This window comes from Mustela nigripes, chromosome 6 (genome assembly GCF_022355385.1).
Source record: "Mustela nigripes isolate SB6536 chromosome 6, MUSNIG.SB6536, whole genome shotgun sequence".
In the NCBI taxonomy this organism is placed as follows: Eukaryota; Metazoa; Chordata; class Mammalia; order Carnivora; family Mustelidae; genus Mustela; species Mustela nigripes.
In genome coordinates, this window is record NC_081562.1 from 141,293,977 (window position 1) to 141,321,319 (window position 27,343).

Sequence of the window (27,343 nt, forward strand, 5' to 3'; positions counted from 1 at the left end):
ACCTACATGAGAAGCATTAAGCTACAAGTAGATCAATACTTATAAGTAAATAAAAATCTGCTATACCTACAGACATAATCTTGTGCTTCTTCATAAAATACTGAGAAACACCTTATTTAAAGTGTTTACAGTCCTACTGCAACCAGAAAAACATGCTGATGTATATCTTGGCTACATTTTTTCTTATTGTCAAGGGATTTTAACCATACATATAATTATATGAAAAGCATCACCACTAATACATATAGAAAATACAAAGAATACTGATTATAAGGTTCAAAAATGTTTCAAATACAAAAAGCATAATCTAAGATTTTTTACAGTGGAATAGAGTGTTGTATGTAATTTTCTTATTATTCTACCTAACAAGGCCTTATATTTAAAGATAAGAAGCAAGTTGAGTTCCTAATGATAGAACATGACTACCAAAAATTTATAGCAATCACTAGGACACGGTGAGTGGCAGAGAATAACAATAAATTCTGTATTAGGTTTTGATTAGCATGTTACATCATTAAAATAACATTTACTGCATACTGAGCTACATTATTTTACTGAAGTGCACCAGATAGGTTCTACTGCCTAATTTTTTTTTTTTACAAATAAAAAAATTAAAACAGGAAAGAATCAAATCCATATGACCAAAGTCACACAGCTAAGGCAACAGAAATCTAAGTTTTCCTGGGTCCAGGGCATAAGCTGCAAACCACTATGGAATGGTCATTAAAACTTCTGAACAATCATACTCGTAAGAGAGAGGGAATTTCCCCACAGTTGCCCACATACGGAAATAGTCGCTCGCAGAGGTCAGCCTAAGAGGGCATGAATTCTAAGCTTTGTGATTATGGGCACACAACACCAATGCTCACTGGGTTTTGCCCACAGAGGAAGCATCAGAACATCTTTTACTTGAAAGTACTGAAAACTGTATCCAAGTCACATGATAAAAACTGGTATTTTGTGGACAGATCATTAACTGAAATAAATTATTTGGACTTCCTCAAAATTTTACCACACTCCCTTTTCCCCAGAGATACTTTTAGAACATTACTTTTCAATAAGTGGCCATTTCAATCCACGTTCTGCTATTCCAAGTAACTGAAGATTAAGAGGTTTATTCAATTTTCCATTTAAGAAGATGAACTAGGATCCGATTTTGGTCTACTTGACTAACTGTCCCACCATTTCCATTTTCAAGCACAGCGATGTCTCACAGCAAGCACCCAAAGCACACATGATCAGAGACTAAGTTAATTAATGACACAATATTGATTCAAGAGGTGGTGGGGGGGGACATCTGACCAAAAGGATTGGAATATTTATTTGAAAGGAAGGAAGAACAATCCAACAGAGTTCAAGATAGGCATGAGATCATGGTAGGAGATGAGGCCTAAAAAAGTTAAATTGGATTTTGGATTGCAGAGTACATAGCATACCAAGCTAATGAGTTTAATTTTAAATCAGAGTGCAGGAGGGAGTTTTGTCGTGCTTTTAAACTGGAGGGTGATGCAATGTAAGTGGTGGTTTGAAAGATAATGCAAATAGGAACACGCAGAATTCACTAAAGAAGAAACAGATGGTAGAGGGAGATACATATTACATCAGTCCGGTCAAGAGGAATATGGCTGGGATGAGAACAGGTGCTACAAAAGTAGAAAGATATGCATGTATTCAAGAGTAAAGGTATAATATGGCATACCTGGCAACAGATAAAACATGAAGGAGAAGAACAAAATAAGTTTGGATTGTGGGAGATGCATGGCAAAATTACAAGGAATGAGAAGGTCATAGATAATTACAGAATTCTCTAGGTTGAGGAACTTTTTTGGAAATGAGCAACATGCAATTTCACAGGGGATGCAGGTCACTGGGGTGTGCAGAGCCTCTGAAATACGGCAGAGCTAGATGCAGAGTCAGCTCTAGAATAAGGAGTTTCCTCTCCCCTGTCCTATGGACTAGGGATCACATCCCCTCTGCTTGGGAAAAAGTATGAAGATAGTTCAAAGACATCCAGAAGAGAAGGAATCAGCCAGTATTCATAGGTAAGCACAGGCTAGAGGGACAGGAACAGAAACTAAATGATCACACCAAGGAAAAGCACATAAAATCTCATCTAGAGAAATGACCTGCATGCACACAGGCAGAGCAAAAGACAGACATTTTTCTGTAAATAATACCAGTGAGCTTAGAAACAGAATGTCAGAGAAGCCAAAGGCAAGTCTTCTAGGGATACAACAGATTCAAAGTGCTAGTTTAGCCACTTACGGACAGCAGGAGGAAAACTGCTCATGTACCTCAAGAAAACACTTTCAACCATCAATAAAAATTCCTCATATATTTTTATGATTTCCAGTATATTTAAGAAAATAAGACCCAGGATTCATCTTTTTATAATCCACAACAAAATTAGTTAAATAATAATGTATATGCTAATACAACATACTCTCTAGTCAAAAGTAAAATTTTTAAAATTCAAATAGTCATTATCTTGAGGCACAGAAAATACCTCAAATCCCCGCTTAAGCCATGTTCAACATTAGACAACTAAATTAGCAAAAAAGTTTGAAACACAGCTCAATGGAAAAAAAATCTCTTTAAAATAACAAACACATTATTTTTATTTGAATTGAGACTTATTTTTCTTGGCCAACCTACAAAAGTATGTTTCTCCTTCTAAGAGTTCAGAACATTAATGCCAAAGTCTCAGCCAAAGGTTTATAAAAGTATTAGTGAATTCGGGTCTGTTTATGATTAAAATACAAAGTTCTCAGGCAAATTAGTCCCTCCAGGGACCTAAAATATGAGTAAGTCCAAAAGCCTAGATTTCTGCTGATATAATCTAAGATTCTTTGCCCTCCCCTCAAACTTTCTCCAACTTAATCTGGAAGAGACTCATGAAAAGTAAAACATTCAGTATGTGAAGAAAGATATACTATCTATGGAACGAGATATTCTTCACGCAAGTGCTTGCTATAAAAATGTTTTAGAACAAGTACACTTTTAGATACACAAATTACAGGCAGATAGCTCCTTGTAATTATGAACACACTCAATACAAGGGTAGGGCATGTGGATGCAAACGCCATGAAGATCTAATGCCACCTGCAGGGCACTCATGCCTCCTGAGCAAGACCAGAAGGAAGCCCCGAGCCACAGAGAGTGGCCACACTCTCACAGAGACAGACAGGAACACACAGGATTGTAACGACACGTGAAAGTGCCGAGAGGGAAACGGAAAAGAAAGCACTACACACACTTGACTTCGGTTTTGGCACAGATGGGCATGTGGACCAGGGAATGCTGCAGGAAGCAAGGTGGCAGGAGAAGTGTCCCAAGCCGGGAGACACCCACAGCGAGTGCAGAACAGGACTTAGCAGGAGAACGGGGAGAGCCAACGAGCCCGCGCCCAGGGCCTGTGATGCGCACATAGGGGAGCCGGCCAACCAAGGAGCAGATGGGAGCAGCAGCTCCACAGGTCAGCAGAGTAACACCAGGAAGACCTCATCACCAGCAAAATCTCGGCATCAAAACTAGCCTTTACGGAGTGTTTACGGTGTGTTAGGTACTGTTTTAAAAGTTTTACATGAATTGTCTCATCCATGCCTCCTGATCCTCTGAAATGCATCTTACAAAGTTATGAAATCTGATCTGAGGCTTAAAAACTTCAGGAATTTTCTCAGCATGACACATGCTATGAAATTCCAACCCAGGTCACTCTGACTTCCAGCAGCAAGCTGTTAACCACTTCATCCCTCACCGATGCTGAGGATGGTGTTAAGCACGGCTCTTCCTGTCCCATCACCCTGATCTCCGCGGAGACAGGGGTGACGGGGTGACGGGGGATGGCTGTGATGCTGTTGCAGGGACCCAGGAGAGCGTGGACGGCAGCCTGAACTTGGGAAGGGGCCTGCGGGTGGAGAGGAATGGGTAAATTTCTGAGAGACGTTTAGAAAGAGAATCTCCCAACAGGAGATACAGTGAAAAGAAATAGCAAAACTGAGGACTAATACTCAAAATGTCACAGGCTGGTCAATGATGCAAGCAACAAGATCCCAGGCTCTTTTCTTTAGGGAAAATAGTCTCAATAATAACCACCATATTCACAGAGCAACACGTTCTCATATTTACACAAGGCTTTTCTTGGAGAAAATTAGATTCTCTATTAATTTATGTCAACTATGGCATTTAATAAATCATAACTTTAAGTGTAAAAGATAGAAAAACTGACCTAAGTATCCAAACCCAACTGTCACAAATGGTGAAAGACCTTTGGAATAGGGGCACACATTCACCTTTCTAAACACTTAAATGTGATTTCACAAATTTCACATTTGGTATCTATAATTAATAAGATATTTTACTGTGTGCATAGCCACTCTGATCTACATATTGATACTACAGATAAAAAATGTGACTAGGAAATCACTGCATTTATAGCTATGTCTGGTACTTCCACTTGTAATTGCAGAGGCCAACACCTTACCATCTCAACTTTCTGAACGCCAGAGGGAGAGAAGTTTGGAAATAACAAGAATCATCTAAACCAGTTGCTTTGCAAAGTGAACATAAACAGAGACAGTTCTAATCAATCAGGACACCATTAAATGGTAAAATAATGGGAGAAAGGAAGGAAGGAAGGAAGGAAGGTTGAGTGGATGGATGCCTGGTCCTAATAAGTGAGAAAAGAATAAGAGGATTTAAATTGTCAACAATCCCTCTTTACTGGTGGGAGTATAACTTGGCCCAACATCTACTGAGGTCACTTTGGAAATATCCATCCAAGTTACAAATATTCTTGTACAAATCTACAAATGCACTATTTCATCTTTAGGTATCTATCCAAGTAATACTCAATGCAAAATGGCGTCTGTACAGAGTTTATTCATTTTATAACAGGAAAGACAGTAAACAATCCAAATGCTCATCATCAGCAGACAATGGCCCATCTAAACAAAGGAAAATTATTAAATTCTTTCAAAAGGAGACATTTTTTATGTTCTACCATGGCAAGTCTGCCAAGCCCTATTAAGCAAAATTAATTAATTAATTAATTAAATGCACAGAACATGGTAGATAGTATTTACATAAGTACATGAAAAGAAGATAAATTTTTACATTTTCTCATAAAAGAATGGTAGTATTTGAAAGGATTCTCAAGAAACTAGTACCAGTGGTTACATATGAGGAGGGGAGCTAGCAAGTGGAAGGCAGCATTTTGCAGATTCATGTGAAACATTTGATTTTGGAACTGAGTATATGCTATTTGCAAAAATCAATAACATTTTCTAAAAAGTAAAAAGAAAAAAATCACATTATCAACTTCATCCCCATATAGTCTATGAGTTAAACTGTCATCCAACATAACACAGAAGGTTCTAAACACTCGTCTCATTTAGATATCTAACAGGCCCTCGGGACAGGAAGGAATAAACAGGGAAACCTCTCACCCTTAACTCAAAAAAATTTAAATTCTCTACAAGCTTGTGTGGTGTCATCTTCTTGTCAGAATCAATTCCTTTAACTAAAAAACTTATTATACAGTTCCATCAGAAATAAAAGATATTTCTTCTCTCTTTGAAGATAATTTCTAAAACTCAATTTCATATCAAATATCTAATTCTATCAAATATTCATTTTATAAGAAGAGAAGCTTTACTCGGAGAACTGAATGAACAAAATAATATCAAAAAGCTACAGACTAGGCATAATATGCTAATTAATGGCAGATCAGAATTCATCATATTCATATTTTATATATTGAATACATGAGTACCAAAACTCCATTTTTCCTGAAAAAAGAAAATTCATCTCTAAAAGAAAATAAAATTTTACCAGCTTGAGGTCGCAGAGTAATGGTATAATTCTTAGTCATTCTAATGAAAATGAACCCTCAGAACTCTCTGGAGAAAAAAAATCTAAAACAGCAAAAAACCAGCTCTCAAATGAAATAAACCTACTCAGAAGAGAATACTAACCATATTACATTCAACTGCCTATAAATTATTAAATATAATCAAATGGTTTGTTCAAGTATTATTTTTCCAATTAAGTGGAAACTGTATTTGTCATTTCAGTTATGAGCAAACTTACTATTTTCTGATAATTACATATTTTTGGAACTATAACAGAACTGATGGCTATGCGGAGCCCATAACACAACAACATTCTGGGAAGCCCATTCTTTCTTGTGTCTCACTAAGGCTCACTGAAGTCACAGCAGCTCTTGGCCTCGACACCGTCACCTCCTCTACAAAGCCTTTACACACTCAGGTGGCTTCCCTGGGCTGCTGGGCTCAACTGTAGTCCAGCAGAAATCATTAGGACACAACACAGACAGCCTGTTGGTAACAGACTGATAGTGTTCACCTTTTAACACTTAAATCCATGTTCCATTACAAGACATTCTCAGAGAAAGATCAACTCGGGCATAGGAAGCCTGTGCTCTCCCTCGTATCATCAAGCTCTCTGAAGTGGGAACACTGCTTTACTTTCATTTTTCTCCCCCTTCCTTGGTCCTTTAGTCTGAAACAATTTTCCAGTCTTTTTGCCATGAGCAGATGCTAAGTGACAAGCAGTGATGAATCAAACATCAGTGACTCAGAAGTATGACTGTTTCTCAGGTTTCTGTAGGTATGTGTCTTAATATTTAACAGATTTTCTCTGCTTTATTTATAATCTGCAATTTTTAGTTCATAATTAGTGAATATCACAAGATCATAAAATCTCGTCCACCAAACAAGGAATCTACCCATAATACAGGAAACCCGCAAAGTGAGGACATTTTGAACTTTTTCCTTTCAATTTATTGTAACACTTATTCACCTAAAAATTCATTGAGGCTTACTAAGAGCTCCAAGCAAAAGTAAACAAAACACGCCTATGCCATATCAGTGCCTGGAGACAGACATGAACATTATCAAGAATGGTGAGAGAGGGACGCCTGGGTGGCTCAGTGGGTTAAAGCCTCTGCCTTCGGTTCAGCTCATGATCCCAGGGTCCTGGAATCAAGCCCCGCATCGGGCTCACTGCTCGACAGGGAGCCTTGCTTCCTCCTCTCTCTGCCTGCCTCTCTGCCTCCTTGTGATCTCCGTCTGTCAAATAAATAAAATCTTTAAAAAAAAAAAGAACGGTGAGAGAGGAGGTGATAATGAAGGCAACAGGGACGTCATCCTCTTTCAAAAATGAGGACTAGGAAAGGTCCCCTGAAGGAGAGGATGTGACCAACACATGAAAGGTAAGAAAGAACCAAAGCCGTGAATTGGGAGGCGCAGCAAGCCAGGCAGAGGTGACAGGAAGGCAGAGCCTTGTGGGGAGGGGGAGTTGTGAACTCATAGATCTAGTACAGAGAGACACACACACAGGACTGGGGAAACAGGAGTTGAATAAAAGAGGAAAGTCCTAAGACTGAGAAGGGATGGCAGACAGAGGAGAGGTGATGGTGGTTAGCCTCTGAGAGGCCTGGGAAGCTTCTCCCAAGTTTATAAAGGGTGGTGAGGACCCAAGGATACTACTAATCCTGCTTCTTTTGCTCAGGGGGCTGTGATGTTAAATCACAGGAGGACCAGCTAATGGATTACTTCAGAGAATTAAAGGGATTGCCCAAGATAGGAAGAGACATTATGCCTCTCAAAGGGTTTACCTAGATTCCAATGGCTATCGACATTGCAACTTTATCTTAAAATTTGGAAAGTATAATATTTGCAGAAAAAGAGAAAAAGGTGCTCAGTTTTACAGTCTTATGAAGTCTGATTTACCAAAAATAAAAATATTTCCAAAGTTGTATGCGTTTACTATTGAAGAGTATAAATAACACAAAGCATGAAATGAAACCCAAAAGCCTATCCTAACTCCCCTTCCATAACACCAGCGGTATGTTATGGAACCTACATGTTTCTTTTCAGTACTTTTAATTTCTTTAGAATTTACTGGATATTAAAGAAAGCTCACAACAGCCTTTTTTCAGGCACACAGGCAGAGGGAAAAAAAGGATCACAGATTTACAACAGACCCAGTGAAAACACTATGGGGCACAGACATCAGTGGGGGGGGAGAAAAACATAAAACCATTGGACAAAATGGCTTAGCAGTTTAAACAGCCCATTTTTCAGGACCATGTCAGATCCATGCAGAAGGTAACCAGAAAAAGCCTGTGGAGGACTGAATTTAAAAAAAAAAAAAAAAGAAAGAAAGAAAGAAAGAAAAAGAAAAAGAAAAAGACACAGGTACCTAAATCATAACATTCCAAAATTACAAATGGCTTTTGAGTGATTCTATTTGTATAGGCGGGTTTCAGGATATGGCTAGTGAAAACAACATACTGTTAAGCCAAAAATGTTAATGTAATTTCTTAACCAGTATTTTTTAAAGAGTAGCAGTTCCACTGTTCACCGAACACAGAAATAACAAATTTTCAAAAGCAAATGACATACAGATTGGTGGGAATAAAGAGAGTTAGAGTATAAAGCGTGCATTCTTTTCATTGTCATAGTTAATCGCACAGCTCACAACAAAAATCTTTAAGACTGCCTACGATGAAAATATGAAAAGGCACCTGAGGGTCATAGCTAAAAATGAAAATGCATCTTTATCCACAGTGCATGCTCTAAACGTCTCGTTCTTGCAGCTGTATTCACAGGCAAGAAAATCATCAGCTACTAACAGATTCCCCATGAAGGATAATCCACATACCACAGAAGATTTTTCACTGGGTAGAATTTCTGTCTCACTTCCCTGCTGCTTGCGGGCTTTTAGCTCCATAGGCCAAACAAGCAATAAACAGGGCCAGTCATAAAGGACCAGGAGAATTGATGAGGACCCCCTAAACTGCACAACCCACTCCAAAAGCCGGTGAGTCGAATGGTGGCTCCTTGACTCCGCTCATATCACAGAGGGACCCAGATGCTTAGCCAGTGGCTGAGCAGAAGCCCTTGTAAGACACTTGGCATTCTTAAATGCTATTCTTAAGATTTAATCGCATTTAAGCCACGCAGGCTTGCCAAAAACAAAAGGGAACATAAAAAATGGACACAGACACAGAGATTAACACTAATGTCATTTTTGTGTCAGATTATGTTCTTCAGAAAAGAACCAGAGATGATTTAAAAAGATTAAAGTTTATTCTAATTCTGATAAGATGCCACAGAAGCAAGAATCCAATTCGGAAAGGATGATGAGGGCATTAGAAGTACACCAGGGAAGAAAAAACGAACCAGCCCCGCATACCAAATAGCACCTCCGATATGCAAGGAGAAGAGAACATGTAAGAAAATAAAAGAGGTCCTCCCTCCTAGAGGGAGCTGCGGAGGCGTCTCCAGTAAGTCTATCCTCACCTAAAATAAAGAAAGCAGAGAAAGCAGCCATCATGGACAAGTGTCTCTAAGACACCAGAACCTGGATCCGCATTTCACATCTTCTAGATCACTTAATCCTCACGCACGTCACTATCTGCCGAATGGGTATTATTGTCCCCATTTTGTACACAGTGCAAATGACGTCTGCAGAGTTTATACCTAGATAAGGCCACACAACTGGTGAGTTATGGATCAGACAAAAGGACCCACGCATGGGAAGGACAGGTTTCCAGTCCCACACACACTCTGCAGGCTCATGGTGTCTTTTTGCCACTAAATGGAAGGGTAAAATGCTTCTTGTTGCCCTAACGGAAGAGCCTCCCAAGTGGCCCTGTAGTGGCTGGCAAGGGTCCTCGGGAAATTACCGTGTCCTCAGATGAAGCTCTAGCAGGGTCCCTATGCTCTAGTCCCCTTCTTCTGCCTGATGCTTCCTGCCCACAGTTCTCCGATAATAAAAGTAGAAAACATGTAGCGCTGGTGGAAAAGAACACGGCACAGACATACAGGATGCATGCGTGGTATTTGAAAACACAAATAATTTTAAGATGTGTATTACAATAGTCATCTTATTAGAGCACAACAAAATCTACTGGCATTAATATATCCAGGTGACATGAAAATTCTTTTCAAAGGTTGTTTTGATTTTATTTTTAATGTTATTGGGATTATAAAAGGTTTCTGCTTAAAGAAAATCTCTAGCATTTTATAATGAAAACTAAATTTAATTTTAAAACAATCTTGATGTTCTTAGTTTCTATACGGGCTCTTGCTGAGGTAAAACACAATAATGTTTGCTTCCGCCCAAGTTCAGCAAAAGTTTACCAATTCGGAACTAATATGAATAAATCCTCTTCCTTTTAACAGAAAACAGTAGAATTTTAGGATTTGGAGGCAGAAGGTTTTGATTATTTTTATCCAGATAACCCTAGCAGTCATTTAGTTTCCCAGTGTTCACGGGCTAAGGAATTAAAGTATAAACAAACACACGCATCCCAGGTACCATTTGGCAGCCCCAGAACCTAACCTTATGTCCCATTAACGAGGCAGATGCCATGAGGCCTGGCCTCTGCCCACATCAGAATTTCTATAGCCCTTCCATGTCTTAACAAGATGACCCCATGGTCAGTTCACTGACTGGTCTGCAGCTGTTATAAACAGATTGCTAAGGAAGCTATCTCCTAACTTTGTAATTTAAAAAGTATGATCATTTCCTATTCGGAAACTGACTACTTACATCATCAGGATGGTTCTAGGTATCAGTGAAATGAGAAGGGTTTTGTTTTGTTTTTCCACTTAGAAAAGGCTCTTAAATACTTGGGAAAGGAAAAGGATCTCCCAGAGGCAGGCAGGTCAGAGGAAAAAACGAATCTCAATGAGTGGTACGGAAACAGGACCTGATCATCCTGGACCCCCATCGGCCTATCACTACAAGGTAAAACAGGCAACACCCAATAAATACCACAATTACTTATCACCTGGCTTACTTATTCTTTTTTAAACCATTTCTATATAAAATCTGGATAAGCTTAAAAATGTTTTTTCAGGGGCGCCTGGGTGGCTCAGTGGGTTAAGCCGCTGCCTTCGGCTCAGGCATGATCTCAGAGTCCTGGGATCGAGTCCCGCATCGGGCTCTCTGCTCAGCAGAGAGCCTTCTTTCCTCTCTCTCTCTGCCTGCCTCTCCATCTACTTGTGATTTCTCTCTGTCAAATAAATAAATAAAATCTTTAAAAAAAAAATGTTTTTTCACTACAGTATGTTTAACACATCCAAAATAGTCTCTAATTTTTAAAAATTTATTGTTGCCCCAGATCTTCAAAGATTTGGACTTAATCAAATTATAACGAAAGTAAAAATGAAATCCCGTCACAGAATCTTAATCTTTTCCATAACATGTGAAATGTATTCATTGTATATCACGTGAATAGTTATAAAGCATAAATATTTTCACAAGTTTAAAAAGTATCAGAATAAGCCAGTTGCATAAGTCTTTTTAAAGAAGAGGACAAATGAAAGAAATTTATTCTCAAGCATCATTTTGTTTCAATATGATTTCCACTGAGAAGCACCCAGCTGGCTCAGTCCATAGAGCATACAAACTCTTGATCTCAGGGCTGTGAGTTCAAGACCCACACTGAGTGTGAGCTAATTTAATAATTAATTAATTAATTAATTAAAATTTTTAAAATATGAAGAAATGTGCCTTCTATTTAACATTCAGATATTTCCCACTTCTAAGATTTAGGACCTGACTCGGGCTAATGTAAAAACAGATATTATCCCTGTATTAGCCATCTTCATCTCAGAAGGAATAAATAGAGAAAGTCAGGAACGTTCCGCACCACATGAAAATATCTGAAGCAGAAACATCATTACTGCAGACAGTGACAAAAGTTCATAAAATAGGGATGCCCGGGTGGCTCAGTCATTAAGGATCTGCCTTTGGCTCAGGTCATGATCCCAGGGTCCTGGGATTGAGTCCCCCTTCAGGCTCCTTGCTCAGCAGGGAGCCTGCTTCTCTCCCTCCCTCTGCCTGCCACTCTTCCTGCTTGTGCTCTCCCTCTCTGCCTGTCAAATAAATAAATAAAATCTTTAAAAAAAAAATTTTTTTTTCATAAAATAAGAAGAAAAGGCACTGTCCTTGTTCCTTAAACTCACAGCTGTGAGACAACACCAAACGCTGGGGACCAGAAGGCCAGGGGACAAAGGTGAGGACAGCGCACATCCACTGTCACACTTGAACTGTGCCATCACCAAGCATTTAAGGTAGTTTTCCTCACAGTGTGCCTCTCCCAGTATAATCTGCCAATTAGACAAAGTTCTTGCCTGATGGAAAAAAAAAACCCTAAAACATGGACTTTTCTCTAAAGGTCAGGGCAGTCATTCCCCTATAAGAGCTTAAGTGGGGGCTGGAATGTGCCTTGCACCTCCTGGCTATTTCTGTTAATTGGCTTCAGGCCTGTTCACCAAGTCAAGGTAGTGAAAATGGCAGGCTCCCAATTAGCTTAAATTTCCCTGAAGGTCCCTCTACTTTCAGGCCTTAAATTCCTCCAATAACATATTGTAAAGTTCCTGCCTCCCCTTTTGTGGAATTTATTAGTTGCAATAAACTATAGGGACATAAGAACAAAGTCAGCTTATGATCTATTATCTACCAATATTAAATTATAGTCTATACAGAGTCAGGGAAATGGTGATGGTTAAAAGGAATTCAGATTTCTTAAAGCATTGCCACACATCAAAACCAAGCCTTTTGCTGATTTTTTTTTTGTTGTTGTTTCCTGGGTCTCAGAGTCAGAATTTCAGAAGCATGAAAACTTTTTCAAGGCAATACAACAAACCATTTTCTACTGAATTCTTTGTGCCTCCTCTGAGAGCTCAGAAAAAGGAAGTCACAAGAAAAGGATGCTCTTTGAAAGATACACAGTCCTCTATCTTCTGAGAGGACCCTGATGTAGGATTCAGCTACAGGCTATTCTGAGCAAGAATTAGTCACTGAATGGCAGGACTTGTATTTCGAAAATCATGTTGAGCTTGAACCCAAGTGCTTCCTGGTACAAAGTTCTAATGAAATATATCCCCTACCTTTGATGATATGAGTGTGTACCTTGTGAATATTCTAAGAGAGGGAAAGAGTCACTATCCCTTTATAGGGGACCAACCCGCCAAAGAAGCGCAAGCCACCTTCAGCTTCCAGAGATGCCTACAAGCTCGGTGCTTGCTCTAACACACTCTCTTGTCCTTTTCATTCCTGCTGTTTATTCCCACCTGCAAGACTGATGTGGTCATTAATTGCCTTCAAGAGGCAGAGATAATGAGATGAGCTATCTTGCAAGAAATAGAGCAAAAACAAAGCCACCGAAGGCATATAAAATCTAGAACTCTGTTGACCTCTTCAATCCAGATGGCATAACTCACAGAACACAGTTCTGCCCTAGTGATCCCAAACTGTAAAGGCAAGGGGGTGATTTTTTGTTTTTTACATATAAAACATTATTTGTATCTATGTGATGCTCGTCTGTTGTTACATTTTTAATGGCAAAAACTAAGAAGGAAAAAAAAGCCACAGAAGAGCCATTAGGCCCTTATAGTCAGATGACTCATGGGAAACAGTTAAAAGAATAAATGCACAATTAAATGAGAGTATCTGGACCAGATTTACAGGATCTCCAACATAACCTCTTCTCCTCTTCTGCCCAAACAATTGTGCCTACTTTTAGGCAAAGTTTTAATACGGATTTTGTGTTGTTTTTGCTGTTCTTGTTGAGTTAAGTAGATTTCAGTTTGGTTAATTATCCTGCTGATGTGAAATCATCAAATTTAGTGAATGGATCATCATTTTTTAAACTTAAGCCAAGGAAGATGTTTTCAGGCTCAGGAATCAATTAACTAATGCCATTTACATTAGGCTACATAGACCAAGGAAGTACTTATTCTTTAAAAACCTGCTTATCATGGAATAAATGCTTCAAATAACTTCAGCAGAAGCAAATCAAGCTTGAGTCTTTTGAAAAGGAAAAAAAAGTATGTGGCTTCTCAATGCAATTCCTTTTGTGTAAAAAAAACTATTTTATACCAAAACTACAAAGAAAAACTATACTACCTCCTTAAAGGCACATCTACAGCCACAAAAGTTAGGAAAAAGAAAGTGTATTTTTAGGATACAATTAAATATATCATACTTTGGAAACTCTGGACTGCCAATTTTTCCTCCTAATCTTGTAATAACAATAATCATATTTAGCAGAGTTAGCTAATCGTACTTCCCCCCCCTTGTTTTAACAGAACCCTGACTGTGTTCAGTGATGAGCAGCTGTGTTCCAGGGAAGACAAACCACCACACCCACACCCCTAGCTCTAGGAGATCAAGCTCAACCAGTCTAAACCAACAACTCCCTTTGACAAAGTGGCAGGCAAGTCACACAACACGGTATGAAGGGCACCTCTTGGGGGGGGGGGGGCTGCTTGTGAGGAAACATTTATCTGCTTTCAAGATGAGCCCTGCAGAAGATAAAGGCACGATTCCTCTTCTTCTGTGCCAAGCCGTGATGTCCAAGGCTCTGACAACTTGGGGGCACCCAGCCACGGAGGCCCTGTGTTGGGCTCCCAGCAAAGGAAGGGTCTGGATCCTCAGTGAGATCTGCTGGGCTGAGGCCACCACCGCCAATCGTCCCTCTCTCCAGGTATCTTGTTAAATGGGTAACAATCTAGAATCTTCTTCCACAATCTAGAATTTCTGTTCGTGGCAGCCAATTTTTTTTTTCTAACAAATATACTAAGATACACAGTTTTCCTAGGTACCATACATGATTCTACTAACCCCTTGGCAGGCATCCCATCACTGGATAGAGTTATTGTACGAGCAGGTTCTATGCAGCCAGTCCGACTACAGGCCCCTGCTAAACTAACTCTTCAAAATATTCACTTCAAAATGGTAATAATACCACCAAAGAGTTTAAAATCTGTATTATTTTTAGAAAATGTTTTTCCTAGGTAGGACTCCATGGTTTTTTAATTATTTAAAATTATTTCCATCACACAATGCTTCTAATGTATTCTAACATTTATGATATGATAATGTATTCTAACATTTATGATATGATAAAAATCAGTATGTTTGTGATACCATCCATGGTATCAAAGGCAAACTGTCCTTTTTTATTGTTTCATATTCTAACACCCCCGACACACAAAATTGTTTTTGGAGGTTTATGCTATAAAATACAAACTAAGATGAATTAAGTAAAACATTTAGGATTTCTTTTCACTGACATCATGAATCTAAATTGAAAAACAACTATCCCAATATCCAGGCAATAGAATTGCTGATAATTTTAGAAATTACCAGAACAGAAAACAAAAACATTCTCTTGAGTACACTTGTTAGCCTTCCATTTTAAATGAGCTTTTTTAGCAAATAAGTGACAAAGTAAGGAGAGAAGTGTGTTTTTAATACAAAAACTGTTTAAAACTACAAAGAAAATCCTAGAATTTCCACTACAAAGAAAACACTGTGACTAACAATAAACAATTCAGACTTTAAACAACACCACTGGAAGAATTTGTTTTTTATATATCAAAATTTACCGAATAAATCCTTAGTCTTCATGCAGCGAAGGCTTCTCTACCAGTGATGTAACAAGTTTGCAAACAGTTGTTTTTCCCAGGACACAAACCAGTTACTTACACTGAGTGGTAAACGATTCTGGTTTCATGAATGGCCAACCCTGTGGAGTAAACTAAGCACCTCTAAAAACTTAACAAACCTCTAACAGTTCCTCGACATTTATGAAAGGGGAAGTCCCCAAACCCTACAAAATCAGGTAAATTCTGAAATAACACTATCGCATGGATTTCTCCTGCAGAGTGAAGTCAGGTAAGATAGAACATTATAATTTGCCTCTTCAGGTCCTCTGACTTGTTCCCCATCAATAGAGAACCTATAAGTGGTCTTGAAAGTCTACTCATAAACTGTACTGTTCACTTCCAAATGTCTGTGCTTCGGCAATGTAACAAGCTCTTAAGGCAGGATGCTCCAGAATCCACAGCAAATATTCATAACTGCTTATGAGAAACCTTTGATCTGGGACCGCTGCAGAAACTGTCTGTACTCATATTAGACAAACTGACAGAAAGCCTGGTACTTACCTGAAGTCTGTTAGAATAATTGACCTTTAATCATCACAGTGATGGAGAGAAACATGTTTCAGGGTATGAGCTAGAAGTTACACCAATGACACGTGTAGAAGGATTAATTTATGTTACCTGTTCTTGCTTCTCCAGCCACCTGTCCACCATTGGGTGACTGGCACTCAGAGATGAGCGAGCATTGTCTCTCTGAAACTGGTGAGACCAGTTACTAGCATCCCGTGGAAGGCTTCTGTAGTTTTCATCTTTCTATTCAAAAAGAAACAAAAAGGCGTCTTGTCAAAAAACAGACCTTGCAAATGAACGATGCACTTGGTCTTTCAAAAGTAGCAGAAAAATGATTTTGCAGACTTAAAATATTTTCCCCAAATCTATACAAAATAGCTGACTGAGGACATTTCACCCAGATTAGGCCTCATGAATGCAGTCATCCGTCTAGGGGAAGGGGATATAATGGTGGGAGCAGGAAGGCAGACACGCGCATATGCGTGCACTCCCTCCCAAACCAATCTCCGCAGGCCAGTTACATGCACCAGAAAAAGAAAAGTATTTCTCTACAAGACTGTTGTTCTCTCTCAATCATGGGATGTTCTCTTTTCCTCTTCTTTCTAGTCTTATAATAATATTGTGAGATATTTTCTACAATTCACCAAAAATGTTTAAAATAAGAAAGATTAAGGAACTTACTCTTTATTTACAACTTTGTAGTTGTGTGATTTTGGGCAAGCGACTTAAGATCCTTTAGACTGTTCTGTTAGCTACTTCATGGGTTAGTTGAAGCATTAATTCAAATATCAAATAAAGAAAAAAATTAATCTATCCCAATACAGGGTACATAATAGATGCATAATTGCTTGCCCCAACATGCTTATAGCAAGTGAAGTCTTTAAATAAAAACCTAGTTAGTTGATAAATATTTATTTAGTATGTTCCAAAGTGGGCACCTGGGTGGCTCAGTTGCTTAAGCAAGTTTGCCTTTGGCTCATGTCATGATCTCAGGGTCCTGAGATCGAGCTCCGTGTTGGAGTCTACTACTCCGTCTATCTACTTCTCCTTCTACTCATTCTCCAATCCCTCTCAAAGAAATAAATAAAACCTTTTAAAAAGAAATACATCCCGGGGAGCCCAGGTGGCTCAGTGGGTTAAGCTGCTGCCTTTAGCTCCGGTCATGATCCCAGGGTCCTGGGATTGAGCCCTGCATTGGGCTCTCTGCTCAGTAGGGAACCTGTTTCTCTTCCCCTCTCTCTGCCTGCCTCTCTGCCTACTTGTGATCTCTGTCAAATAAATAAATAAAATCTTAAAAAAAAAATACATCCCAAAGCCACCAAATGTTACTGGATGTATCTTTGAAATAATAACGTACAACAATCTGCTTTGGCTTTTGGGCTGCAAAACCTAATTTCAATGTCCTGAAGAGAAATGAGAAGGCTAGGATAAGGCAGAGAAGTCAAACATTCTAGCTCAACATGTAAATCTAAATATTTTCTACAAGGACAAATTTAAAATGCTACCATCAGTTCCCCACATAAGTGAAGGACCAAAACATTCTCCTTAATAACTTTGTTAAGGATAATCCGGTTGTATACATTATACACATGACTGCTTCTTATTCTTCAATTCTTAATCCATCTGAGCAGCATATACAGAGAAACAAAAAAGTATCATGTAATAGGTTTGCATTGCATAGACCATAGCAATAGACCAAGATTCTGTTTTCTGCTCCTTCACGAATTCCATCAGAGAGAAAAAAGCTTCAAAATGGATCGATAGTCCTGAACCTATGCCACTATTGTGGTGCACAGAAAATATTTTTAGATCTATAAATATTTATCAGTGTAAACTTCAGTATGAAACTTTAATAAAAGTTTTCTTCTTAGTATACCTAGATAATAAACTAAAACCTCAACAGAATTAAACATCAGCAGCAAATATTTTTACTAGGAAACCTCTACACATGTCCGATTACCGCAGCTCAGAAAGCTGTTAACAGAGCACATGACCTCCAGCACAAGGAAACCACGAAGATTACGATGCTGCTCCATATCCAGGAATTAGGGACTGACCTTGGTTGCAGGAACATGGAAATGGGAACATAAGCAAAGGACACAGACAAAGGAAAAGAATAAAGCAACAGAAGAAACCAAAGCCCACTGTATCTCAAAATACTAGGAGCTCTGCCTTAAAACTGCTGCGTGGTAACTTGAGAACAAAGCAAAATGAGCTGACTTACTGCCAAGAAATTCAAATTAGTCATAAAGGGTAGATAAATGTATTAAGGGCAGAATCTTCAATGTCCATGGAGGAGGGACTGGGAGCACGGAGACACACAAGTACAGTTTTTATGCCACGATCTTGGGGCTGCTCCCAGTGGCTGACAACCTGGCTTCTCTATTCATTTTCCACCATTAGAGGTGATTACTGCATCAGCTCTACTTTGAAAAAGGAATAACTGAACACACGGCATTAAAAATCTATTCTGCCTTTTCACTAGGAACTGTATTTCTGGGAAACCAACAGTGCCAGTGGATGAGGGGAAGCACGTCTTTTCAGAAGAACGCCACGTAGAGCCAACAGAATAATGAAGAGATTTAGAAAAATCACCATCTTCAGCTCCTAATGAAATAACTCATTCAGGCAAAGATAACCAACGGACGCTGGAGCTGTTAGTGAAGAGTGGACAGTGAGCTGGGTGTTCAAAGACAAAATACAACTTACAAAGGGAAAAGCGGATCTTGAAAACGAAGAAACCAGAAGACACAAAATGCTCACTTTCCTTGGTATCTACTAATCCAGGCTGTTAATGGTACATTCTTTTTATTCCTTTTGAATCTCCACCATTCTTTTTCTTGCCTGCAATGGCCCTTAATAGCTTATCTATGGCCTGCTCACTCCTGTCTCCTCAGCCAACTCCTCCCTCCCGACAACTTCTAGGCACTGAATTCAGGATCTAAATTTCCAATCGGCCATCCCCAAAAATACCTCCAAATCAACAGATTCAAAATGAAACTTGCTTACACTATCAATTCCGGTGCCCTCCTGAAAAATAACCATCATGCTCTGTACCTCTTTCGACCCAATCTCTCATCTGAAGCCAGTACAGCAGCCTTCGAAACCGAGGCTGATCCCCGCCTTAACCTCTCCAGCAATGTTCTCTGCCACCTCCCACAGACGACTGTACTAAAATGTGCGCTGGAGGGGCGCCTGGAGGCTCAATCGTGAACCATCTGCCTTTGACTTGGGTCATGATACCAGGGTTCTGGGGTCGAGCCCCGCATCGAGCTCCCTGCTAGGCAGAAAGCCTGCTTTCCCTCGCCCACTCCCCCTGCTTGTGTTCCCTCTCTCACTGTTTCTCTGTCAAATATATAAGTAAAATCTTAAAAAAAAAAAAGTACGCTGGAGCTGTGGGGCAGACACCACAGCTAGCCTGGAGGAACCTGCGCACAATCATGCTCAAGGTGCCACACGCCTCTTTGCCTTCACTTAAGCTCTTTTGGAGCCTAGACTCCAATACCATTTCTTCTTGTAAGATCATTTCCCATTTTTCAACACCCAATGCAATCACTATTTTCTCTAAGAAAGATTCTCGGACTTTCAACAGACATTGGCATGTCATGCTTTTTGTTACCACTATCTTCTAATTTTACTTCTAATTACAGTTCTGACTTATAATTTAGTTAATTTTTAAAATTGCTATTTCCACTATTCCAGCAAAACCAAGGGAGAAGATCACCATTCACCTCTAAACTCAAGCACTTAGCTCAGTGGCCTATACCAACATGAAGGGCTTTTTCTTCAATACGCATTGTATTTCCTATTTTCACATGGTTCAGATGCCCAGAATTTTCAAAGAACACTTCTATAAGTTGTTCTAAAAATTAATAAGTGAATGCTTTCAAAAGGCATCATGATAAGCATCAGTGAAATGCATTTTCACTGAAATATAATGATTGTACTTGTAGATTTATACAAGATGTGTAACTCTGTTTTATGCCCATTTCAATTTAATGTCACACCTACAATATACAATGTCTGTGGATAATGTGATTACTTCCAATTGCATCCAAAAGGCAGTGTGACATCTCTCCATTTTCATCAATTATGACATGTAATTCATGTTTCAGGCCATCACAAAGTAATCAGATTAAAGGAGATAAGAGCTATAGATTTAAAAAAAAAAAATTGTCCTCTTGAACTCCACCCGAAAAACTCAATTTTATATTTACAGAATCAACTTTGAGTAGTTAATAGATAACAAAAATAAAATTAACCCCTCATATCAAAAAAGTTTTCCTAATTCAATACTGTTATGGTAATGTCAATAATGAATTCATGCATTAATTTATAAGGTATGAGAAGCCCAGCTGAAGTATCTTAGTCTCTGTCAAGAAAGCAAAGAATTTCTAAAATGTATTAGGAATCACTATGCAATATATACTTTAGTTTGTGGATAGCAACATGTAGGCACTACTCGCATTGCACTCATGTTCTTCTTCACAATCCTGAGCTTGATCCAAAGTTCATACAAAGACTGGAGTCCTAGAAAGTTGTGATTCTGTATTTATGGGTATATCAGCAAACACCATAACATGCAATATGATTTCTCCTTTACAATACATGCTTGGATATTCATGATTTCCAATTGAAATGTATAAAGTACATACTATTTTCAGCTTAAAAATATTTATTTTGGTGTAAATGATTTTAGAAACCTAGTAGTCTTAAATTTGGTGATCTGAAGAGGCACCTGCACCCCAATATTTACACAGCAATGTCCACAACAGCCAAACTACAGAAAGAGCCCAGATGTCCACCAAGAGATAAATGGATAAAGATGATGTGGGTTGTGGGTGGGGTGTGTGTGTGTGTGTGAGAGAGAGATAATGGAATATTACTAAGCCATCAAAAAGGAAATCTCGCCATTTGCAATGACATGGATGGAACTGGAGGGTATTATGACAAGCGACAAGCGAGATAAGTCAATCAGAAAAAGAAAATTATCATATGATCTCACTTACAGGTGGAATTTAAGAAATATAACAAAGGATTGTAGGGGCAAGAGAGGAAAAAATAAAACGAGATGAAATCAGAGAGGGAGATAAAACGTAAGAGACTCTTAATCATGGGAAACAAACTGGAGAGGAGGGAGGTGGGAGGGGAGGGGTAACTGGGTGACAGACATTAAGCAGGACATGTGATGTAATGAGCACTGGGAATTATATAAGACTGATGAATCACTGACCTCCACCTCTGAAACCAATAATATATCATATGTTAATTAATTTAAATGAAAATAAAGTTTTTTAAATAAATAAATGCCATATCCTCTAGCAAACCCAACTACATTGTAAGCTTTGGAGAAAGGACCATCTTCCTACCCCTACCCATGATGTCTAGCACTGAGCCTTTCGGAAAGTAGGTATACAGCAAATATTTAATGTACTTAACAGAAGAAGCAGCTATGAGAGATCATAATAATAAACACAAAAAAGAATTAAAAAAAAAACTCATTATAAGCATTGCACTGACATTGAAATATTTGAACTCCGAAAGAGCTGATGAGCATTTCTCAAAACATTCCCGAACTCATTGATTCTGATTAGCAATGAACCTAAACTCACTACCTATGTGAACTTTGAGTAGGAGTGCCTGACAGGACATATTGATAAACATACTGCTTTCTTCTTCCAAATTATATATGTTAATTTATTTTTGAAAAGAATTTTCTCTTAGTTTATTTGTGAGTTTGCATTCCTATGTTCCCATTTTTAAATAAAAAATAAAAGTTAAAAAAATTTTAAAGACGAAGTATGAAGGCATTTCCTTCATTTGTTTTTGAAAGAAAGGAATGTCTGTAGATGTATAAACAACGACAAAAAAAATGGTAGTCTTAATATGTCTATGCAGATTATCTACATATTTAATGGATCAGACTATCATCAGCTACCAAAAAAGTGAACATTTTTAAGTTAAATGTATTTAAAAAACCTGTACTTTCTAACCTAAAGGAAAAAAAAAAACAACAATCTTTGCCATTAATATTTTTGTAACAAGTCAGAGCTGCATTTATTTAAAAAAAAAAACTGGAGAATGTGACTTTAAATCTATTTCATTCTATGATCAAATTAATGCCTCCGTTCTGTATATTTCTGTTTTCCAAAATAAAAACAGAAATCTTTTTCATTAGACTTAGAAAAATCTGTCAGTAGTACCAATATGCAAAATCCAAATAATTATTAAATTTGCTAATGACAAAAAATAATCTATTATAGTAAAGCCACTACTACTTTATCTAACGATTTTTATAAGAAAAATACCATAAGGAATTACTCTCCTTTATTTTTTAATTACAATTTTAATCCTTCACTCATGAGGCTGTCCCAAACAGCCATTCAGCTTTGCTTTCCCTCTTGCCAGAAAAAAACAGATGTTCCTGCTGTGATCAGGGATTTTCCTTATCATCTAAATGTACTGCCATATCATCAGGTGTCAAAAAGCCACCCAGGCTGAGAAATGCATATTAATTTTCTGCTCCCTGGTAACAGTACCCTAGTTATGCAGTAAATCTCTTTCAGGATAGGGAAAGGAACTGTCCTCTCTCCCCCATCACTCCTCCCCAAGCCAATTACAATTCAATAAAAAGAAACCACACAGAACCCACCCAGGGCCTTGGGATAGGAGCTTATTACTTTCATACTAAGCTGAAACTCCAAAGCTTTATCTCTCAGAAACAGCTACTTAGCTGATGGTCAGATTCCTTGGCAAGCCTACATCCTTATGTTGCAGAAATATAGGAATATTTCAAGAACGTTACAGAAGTACCAGATATTTCTATGTTAGTTTAAGAAACCCAACTACAGCTCTACTTTTTTTCAATGCAAAAATTCCAAACACCTTTTTTTTTTTTTTTAAAGATTTTATTTATTTATTTGAGAGAGAGACAGTGAGAGAGAACATGAGCGAGGAGAAGGTCAGAGGGAGAAGCAGACTCCCCATGGAGCTGGGAGCCCGATGTGGGACTCGATCCCGGGACTCCAGGATCATGACCTGAGCCGAAGGCAGTCGTCCAACCAACTGAGCCACCCAGGCGCCCCACCAAACACCTTTTTAAAAACCATTAGGAATTGTGTCATTTTGACATGCCGAACGTTCAGTGCATATAAATTTAACTTTTGTACCCTCTATATAAGCATCCTATGGTTTCAAATATCCCCATGCAGTTTTCAGATTTTAAGTTTATAACTATTTTTCAACTCAGCAATCCTAGAACTCAATTTTCTGTGTTATCATTTCCCTAAGAAATGATACACAGACACCAAAGAAACTATTTTCAGAATGTCTAACCTGAAATTATAAGACTGAAGTGAAATTAGTAATGATGGTTTAGAATTTTTTTTTAATTACATAAAGTTTGTAGCAATTACCAGTAATCACATTGTTGGGTCAATATAACAGACCCATTCTGGTCTCTATGCCCAGAGTTTACCTTGTGTGCTTCCTGATAGCTATATCAGAGCATGACCTTGGAAGCAAGGCCAAGGCTAACGCGTAGCAGAAGAAAACAACCATAAAATGGTCTGTAAATAGGATTTTTATCAATGTACTTTTCTGACCTTCAAATCGTCCTCTAGTTAATAAATGAGAAAGAAAAAAAAAAAGAGAGAGAGAGAGAGAGACATGGGATTGGGAATAAACTGACTCACACAAAAAATAATAGATTCAATAAACAACCTGTAAATGAAGGCAGAAGGTTTGGCCATCACTGTCCATTTAAACCAACTACATGCCTATTAATATACTTTTTTAAATAAAGAAACATAGGGTTTTATTCCAAACACAGTATTATCACCACTTATCCCAGACACATGGCTGTATAATGAACTTTATTTGAAATCCACGGTGACCAATATCCTACATGAAATGCCCCCTGTGTTACTGATCTGAGGTCAAGGAAATTCATCCCCATATTAGCTAAGCCCATACTCTCTGTAATTCCTGCATATATAAAAAAGTATAATCACTTTTTTGGTGGGTAGACAGATAGGTATCTCCTACTCTCCTTTTAGGTAATTGATTTCTTCCACATTCTTAATCATTTTTTAAAAATTATTATTTGGCAGAAAGAGATCACAAGTAGGCAGAGAGGCAGGCAGAGAGAGGAAGGGAAGCAGGCTCCCTGCTGAGCAGAGCGCCTGATGTGGGGCTCGAACCCAGGACCCCGGGATCATGACCTGAGCTGAAGGCAGAGGCTTTAACCCACTGAGCCACCCAGGCGCCCCACCACATTCTTATTCATTAATGAAAGGGCTAAAGAGATAAAAGAAGGAGTCTGTACCTACAAATCTGTTCTTACTCCGGAACAGAATTATGACAAGACAAAGAGGAAATTCAAACATCCATACGTTTCTGTCAAAATTCTATTAGTAGGCTACATATCATTAGTGATAGTCTACTAAGGTGTGGTACAATTTGTGATGAGACATTGATTATACTGATACTGTAACTTTTTAAAAATGAAAAAAAACCAAAATGCAGATATTTCTGAATGCCAAAACATTTATTAGAGTACCTCTGTAGCTCAAATTTCATTAACACATAATTTATTTTTACACCTCTATTTTTCCATTCTAAACTGAGTTTAAATTTTGAAGAATTAGCAGCAAAAATTGAAAATGACTTATCCAAGCAGATTTTATTTTTATTATTGTGCAAAATCAAAACTCCGATAATGTACATCAAATTTTACTAGTTTTTTTCCCTTTGAAATATTAAAGGTACAAAGTTCTTAAAATTCATTCTGACCTGAAAAATCTGTCTTTGCAGTCTTTACAACATGTGTTCAGTAGCTTCTAGATCACAGAATTCCATTTAGATCAGTGGGACACTCAAGAATGCTGAATATGCCAGGGGAAAAAATTCTTGTTTGGAACTCTACAGAAAGTACACATTTGAAAATCATGATTAATTTGCAAGTAAGTTTCCTGTCACGGACCAAATCCTTCTGGTTGGTATGCTGACAAAACCAGAAGTATAACATTTTAGTTTTACTCACAACTTGCAACTAACCAGTAACTCAGTAACTGCTGTAACATCAGATAAGAAAAATAACCCCCCAGAGCACCGACCTGCACTGGGTATCAACATTAAGGGATCCGTTATGAAAACAGTCGGCCAAATATCTCACAGAGATGCAGGCCAACTTACAAAGGCCGTGACATTTCCAGAGGTGACCATGAGGGCACAGATTTCTCTGAAGCCACCAGAACTGGTCATGGAGCAGACAAGGATATCTAAGAGGAAAGAGATCAGCAAAACTCAGCCTCATTCAGGCTATTTATTTGAACCTCTTTCTTCCGTTGTTTTTAATCCATCTCAACAGTTCAGAATACCGTGAAAAACTTTAGATCCAGATTTTTAAATCTGGAAGGAGAAAAGTGAGAGACTATTCAGCTTAACCTCTTACCATCTAAAAAGCAGAAACAGAGGCTGAGAGAAGTTGCAACAAATGTTCTGTGGAGATGAGGGTGAGTAACCAGTTCCCAGGGTTTTATCTACCCATTTCAATGTCCAATGTCTGAGCAATGAATTCTAACCCTCATGCGATAAACCAGGAACCGTGGTTTACCTGGGTAACGATGGTAATTTCTGAGATCCAGCCATTCCCACAAAATGACCCTCTCCCAACAGAAAAGTATCCCTTGAGTTCTTGTACATAAACTAGGGCAAAGCCAATATATAATCTTGTATCACAAATTATATTTACAAGAGAGATGGTTGGCTCCCTGATAAACACTGCCTAGTCTCAGGAATAATTAGGAGTAAAATGTTTGCTTTAAAATGGTTTTAAATTGGGGCACCTGGGTGGCTCAATCCCTAAGTGACCAACTTTTCGTTTCAGCCCAGGCTGTGATCCCACAGATCTCAAGACAGAGCCTCATACCGGGCTCCATGCTCCACAGGGAGTCAGTCTGAGGATTCTCTCCCTCTCCACCCCTGCCCCTACATACTCAGGCGTGCCCATGTGTGCTCGTATACATTCCCTCCTTCTCTCTCTCTCTCTCAAATAAATCTTTTTTATTTATTTATTTAAATGGTTTTAAAACAATCTCTTTCCAAGTATAACTGGGATTATCTCCTTTATCCTTTGAAAACATCAGTAAGAACATAAGGAGAAGGTAGCCTGGAAGGATAGTTTAGTATTTTTCAAATTACAAAAACATTATCCCCATCTGGATTCTGAGGAACTAAGGGAAATAACTTCAAGGGAAGCAGTGATAATAGGCGCTGCCATTTTATTTCTTGCCCAGTACTTCATAAAAACCAACATGACTAGGGCACCTCAGCGGCTCAGTCGGTTAAGCACCAGACTCTTGATCTCAACTCATGATCTCAGGATTGTGGCATAGAGCCCCATCCAGCTCTACCCTGGCTGTGAAACCTGCTTAGGATTCATATTCTCTTTTTTTCCTCTGTCTCTCTCAAAGACAAAAAACAAAACAAAAATGTCACCCAATTGCCATATGGCCACAGGCATTCCACAATCAGAAAGTATAATGAATGGAGAAAAGAGACCACCATTTTTTACCCTGTTCTTGATTTATTTTTTATTTTTTATTTCTTTGACAGAGAGAGACTCAGTGAGAGAGGGAACACAAGGAGGGGGAGTGGGAGAGAGAGAAGCAGGCTTCCTGCCAAGCAGGGAGCCCTATACGGGGCTTGATCCCAGGATCCAGGGATCATGACCCAAGTTGAAGATGGAGCCACCCAGGTGTCCCTACCCTGCTCTTTCAACAAAGGCAAGTGTATACAAACAAAATAAATATAAGTATTTCAGGTCAGGTTACATTTTGAAGAGCCTGGCTCATTTTCCAAAACTACAATAAAAATGAAGAGCAACATTTGACTAATGCTGCTTGACTCTGAAAAACACATTTAAATCTGAAACAATTTTAAAACATTTTAGAAAGTGCTATATATTTCTTATTTTGACAGCAAGAAATACCTATTCACATTTCGTTTTCTTTCAAAAACATGTACCTCTAAACGTTTGTATTGCCATGCTAAAATTATAAATAACAATAGCATTTTGCATCAGGAGCAATTTGCACAACACCAAGAGATGAAGGGAACAGATGCCAGGGAATGAAAGGGAGAAAGTAAAATACTTAGAGTAGTTGCCTAATCCCAAAATATCTACAATCTTACACATTATCTAAATGTGCAACATGAATTTTTTATATTTACCTAAATGTTCTTCATGTTAATTTAAAAGCAATATATATATATATTCAAAGAAATCACTAAAACTTGGAAAATCAAGATAACTAGCTACATAACTAGCCTGCCAATGT

General features: G+C 38.4%; 1 protein-coding gene across 14 annotated transcripts in view; it reads right to left on the reverse strand.

Annotated features, from left to right (window-relative positions):
- Positions 1 to 27,343, reverse strand: part of PARD3 (par-3 family cell polarity regulator) — a 653,831-nt gene that overhangs the window by 314,089 nt on the left and 312,399 nt on the right. For all 14 annotated transcript variants that reach the window (XM_059404392.1, XM_059404389.1, XM_059404386.1 and 11 more), the window contains exon 5: positions 16,113 to 16,244. In XM_059404392.1, the coding sequence (XP_059260375.1) occupies positions 16,113 to 16,244 (132 nt within the window). The remainder of the gene's footprint in view (positions 1 to 16,112; positions 16,245 to 27,343) is intronic.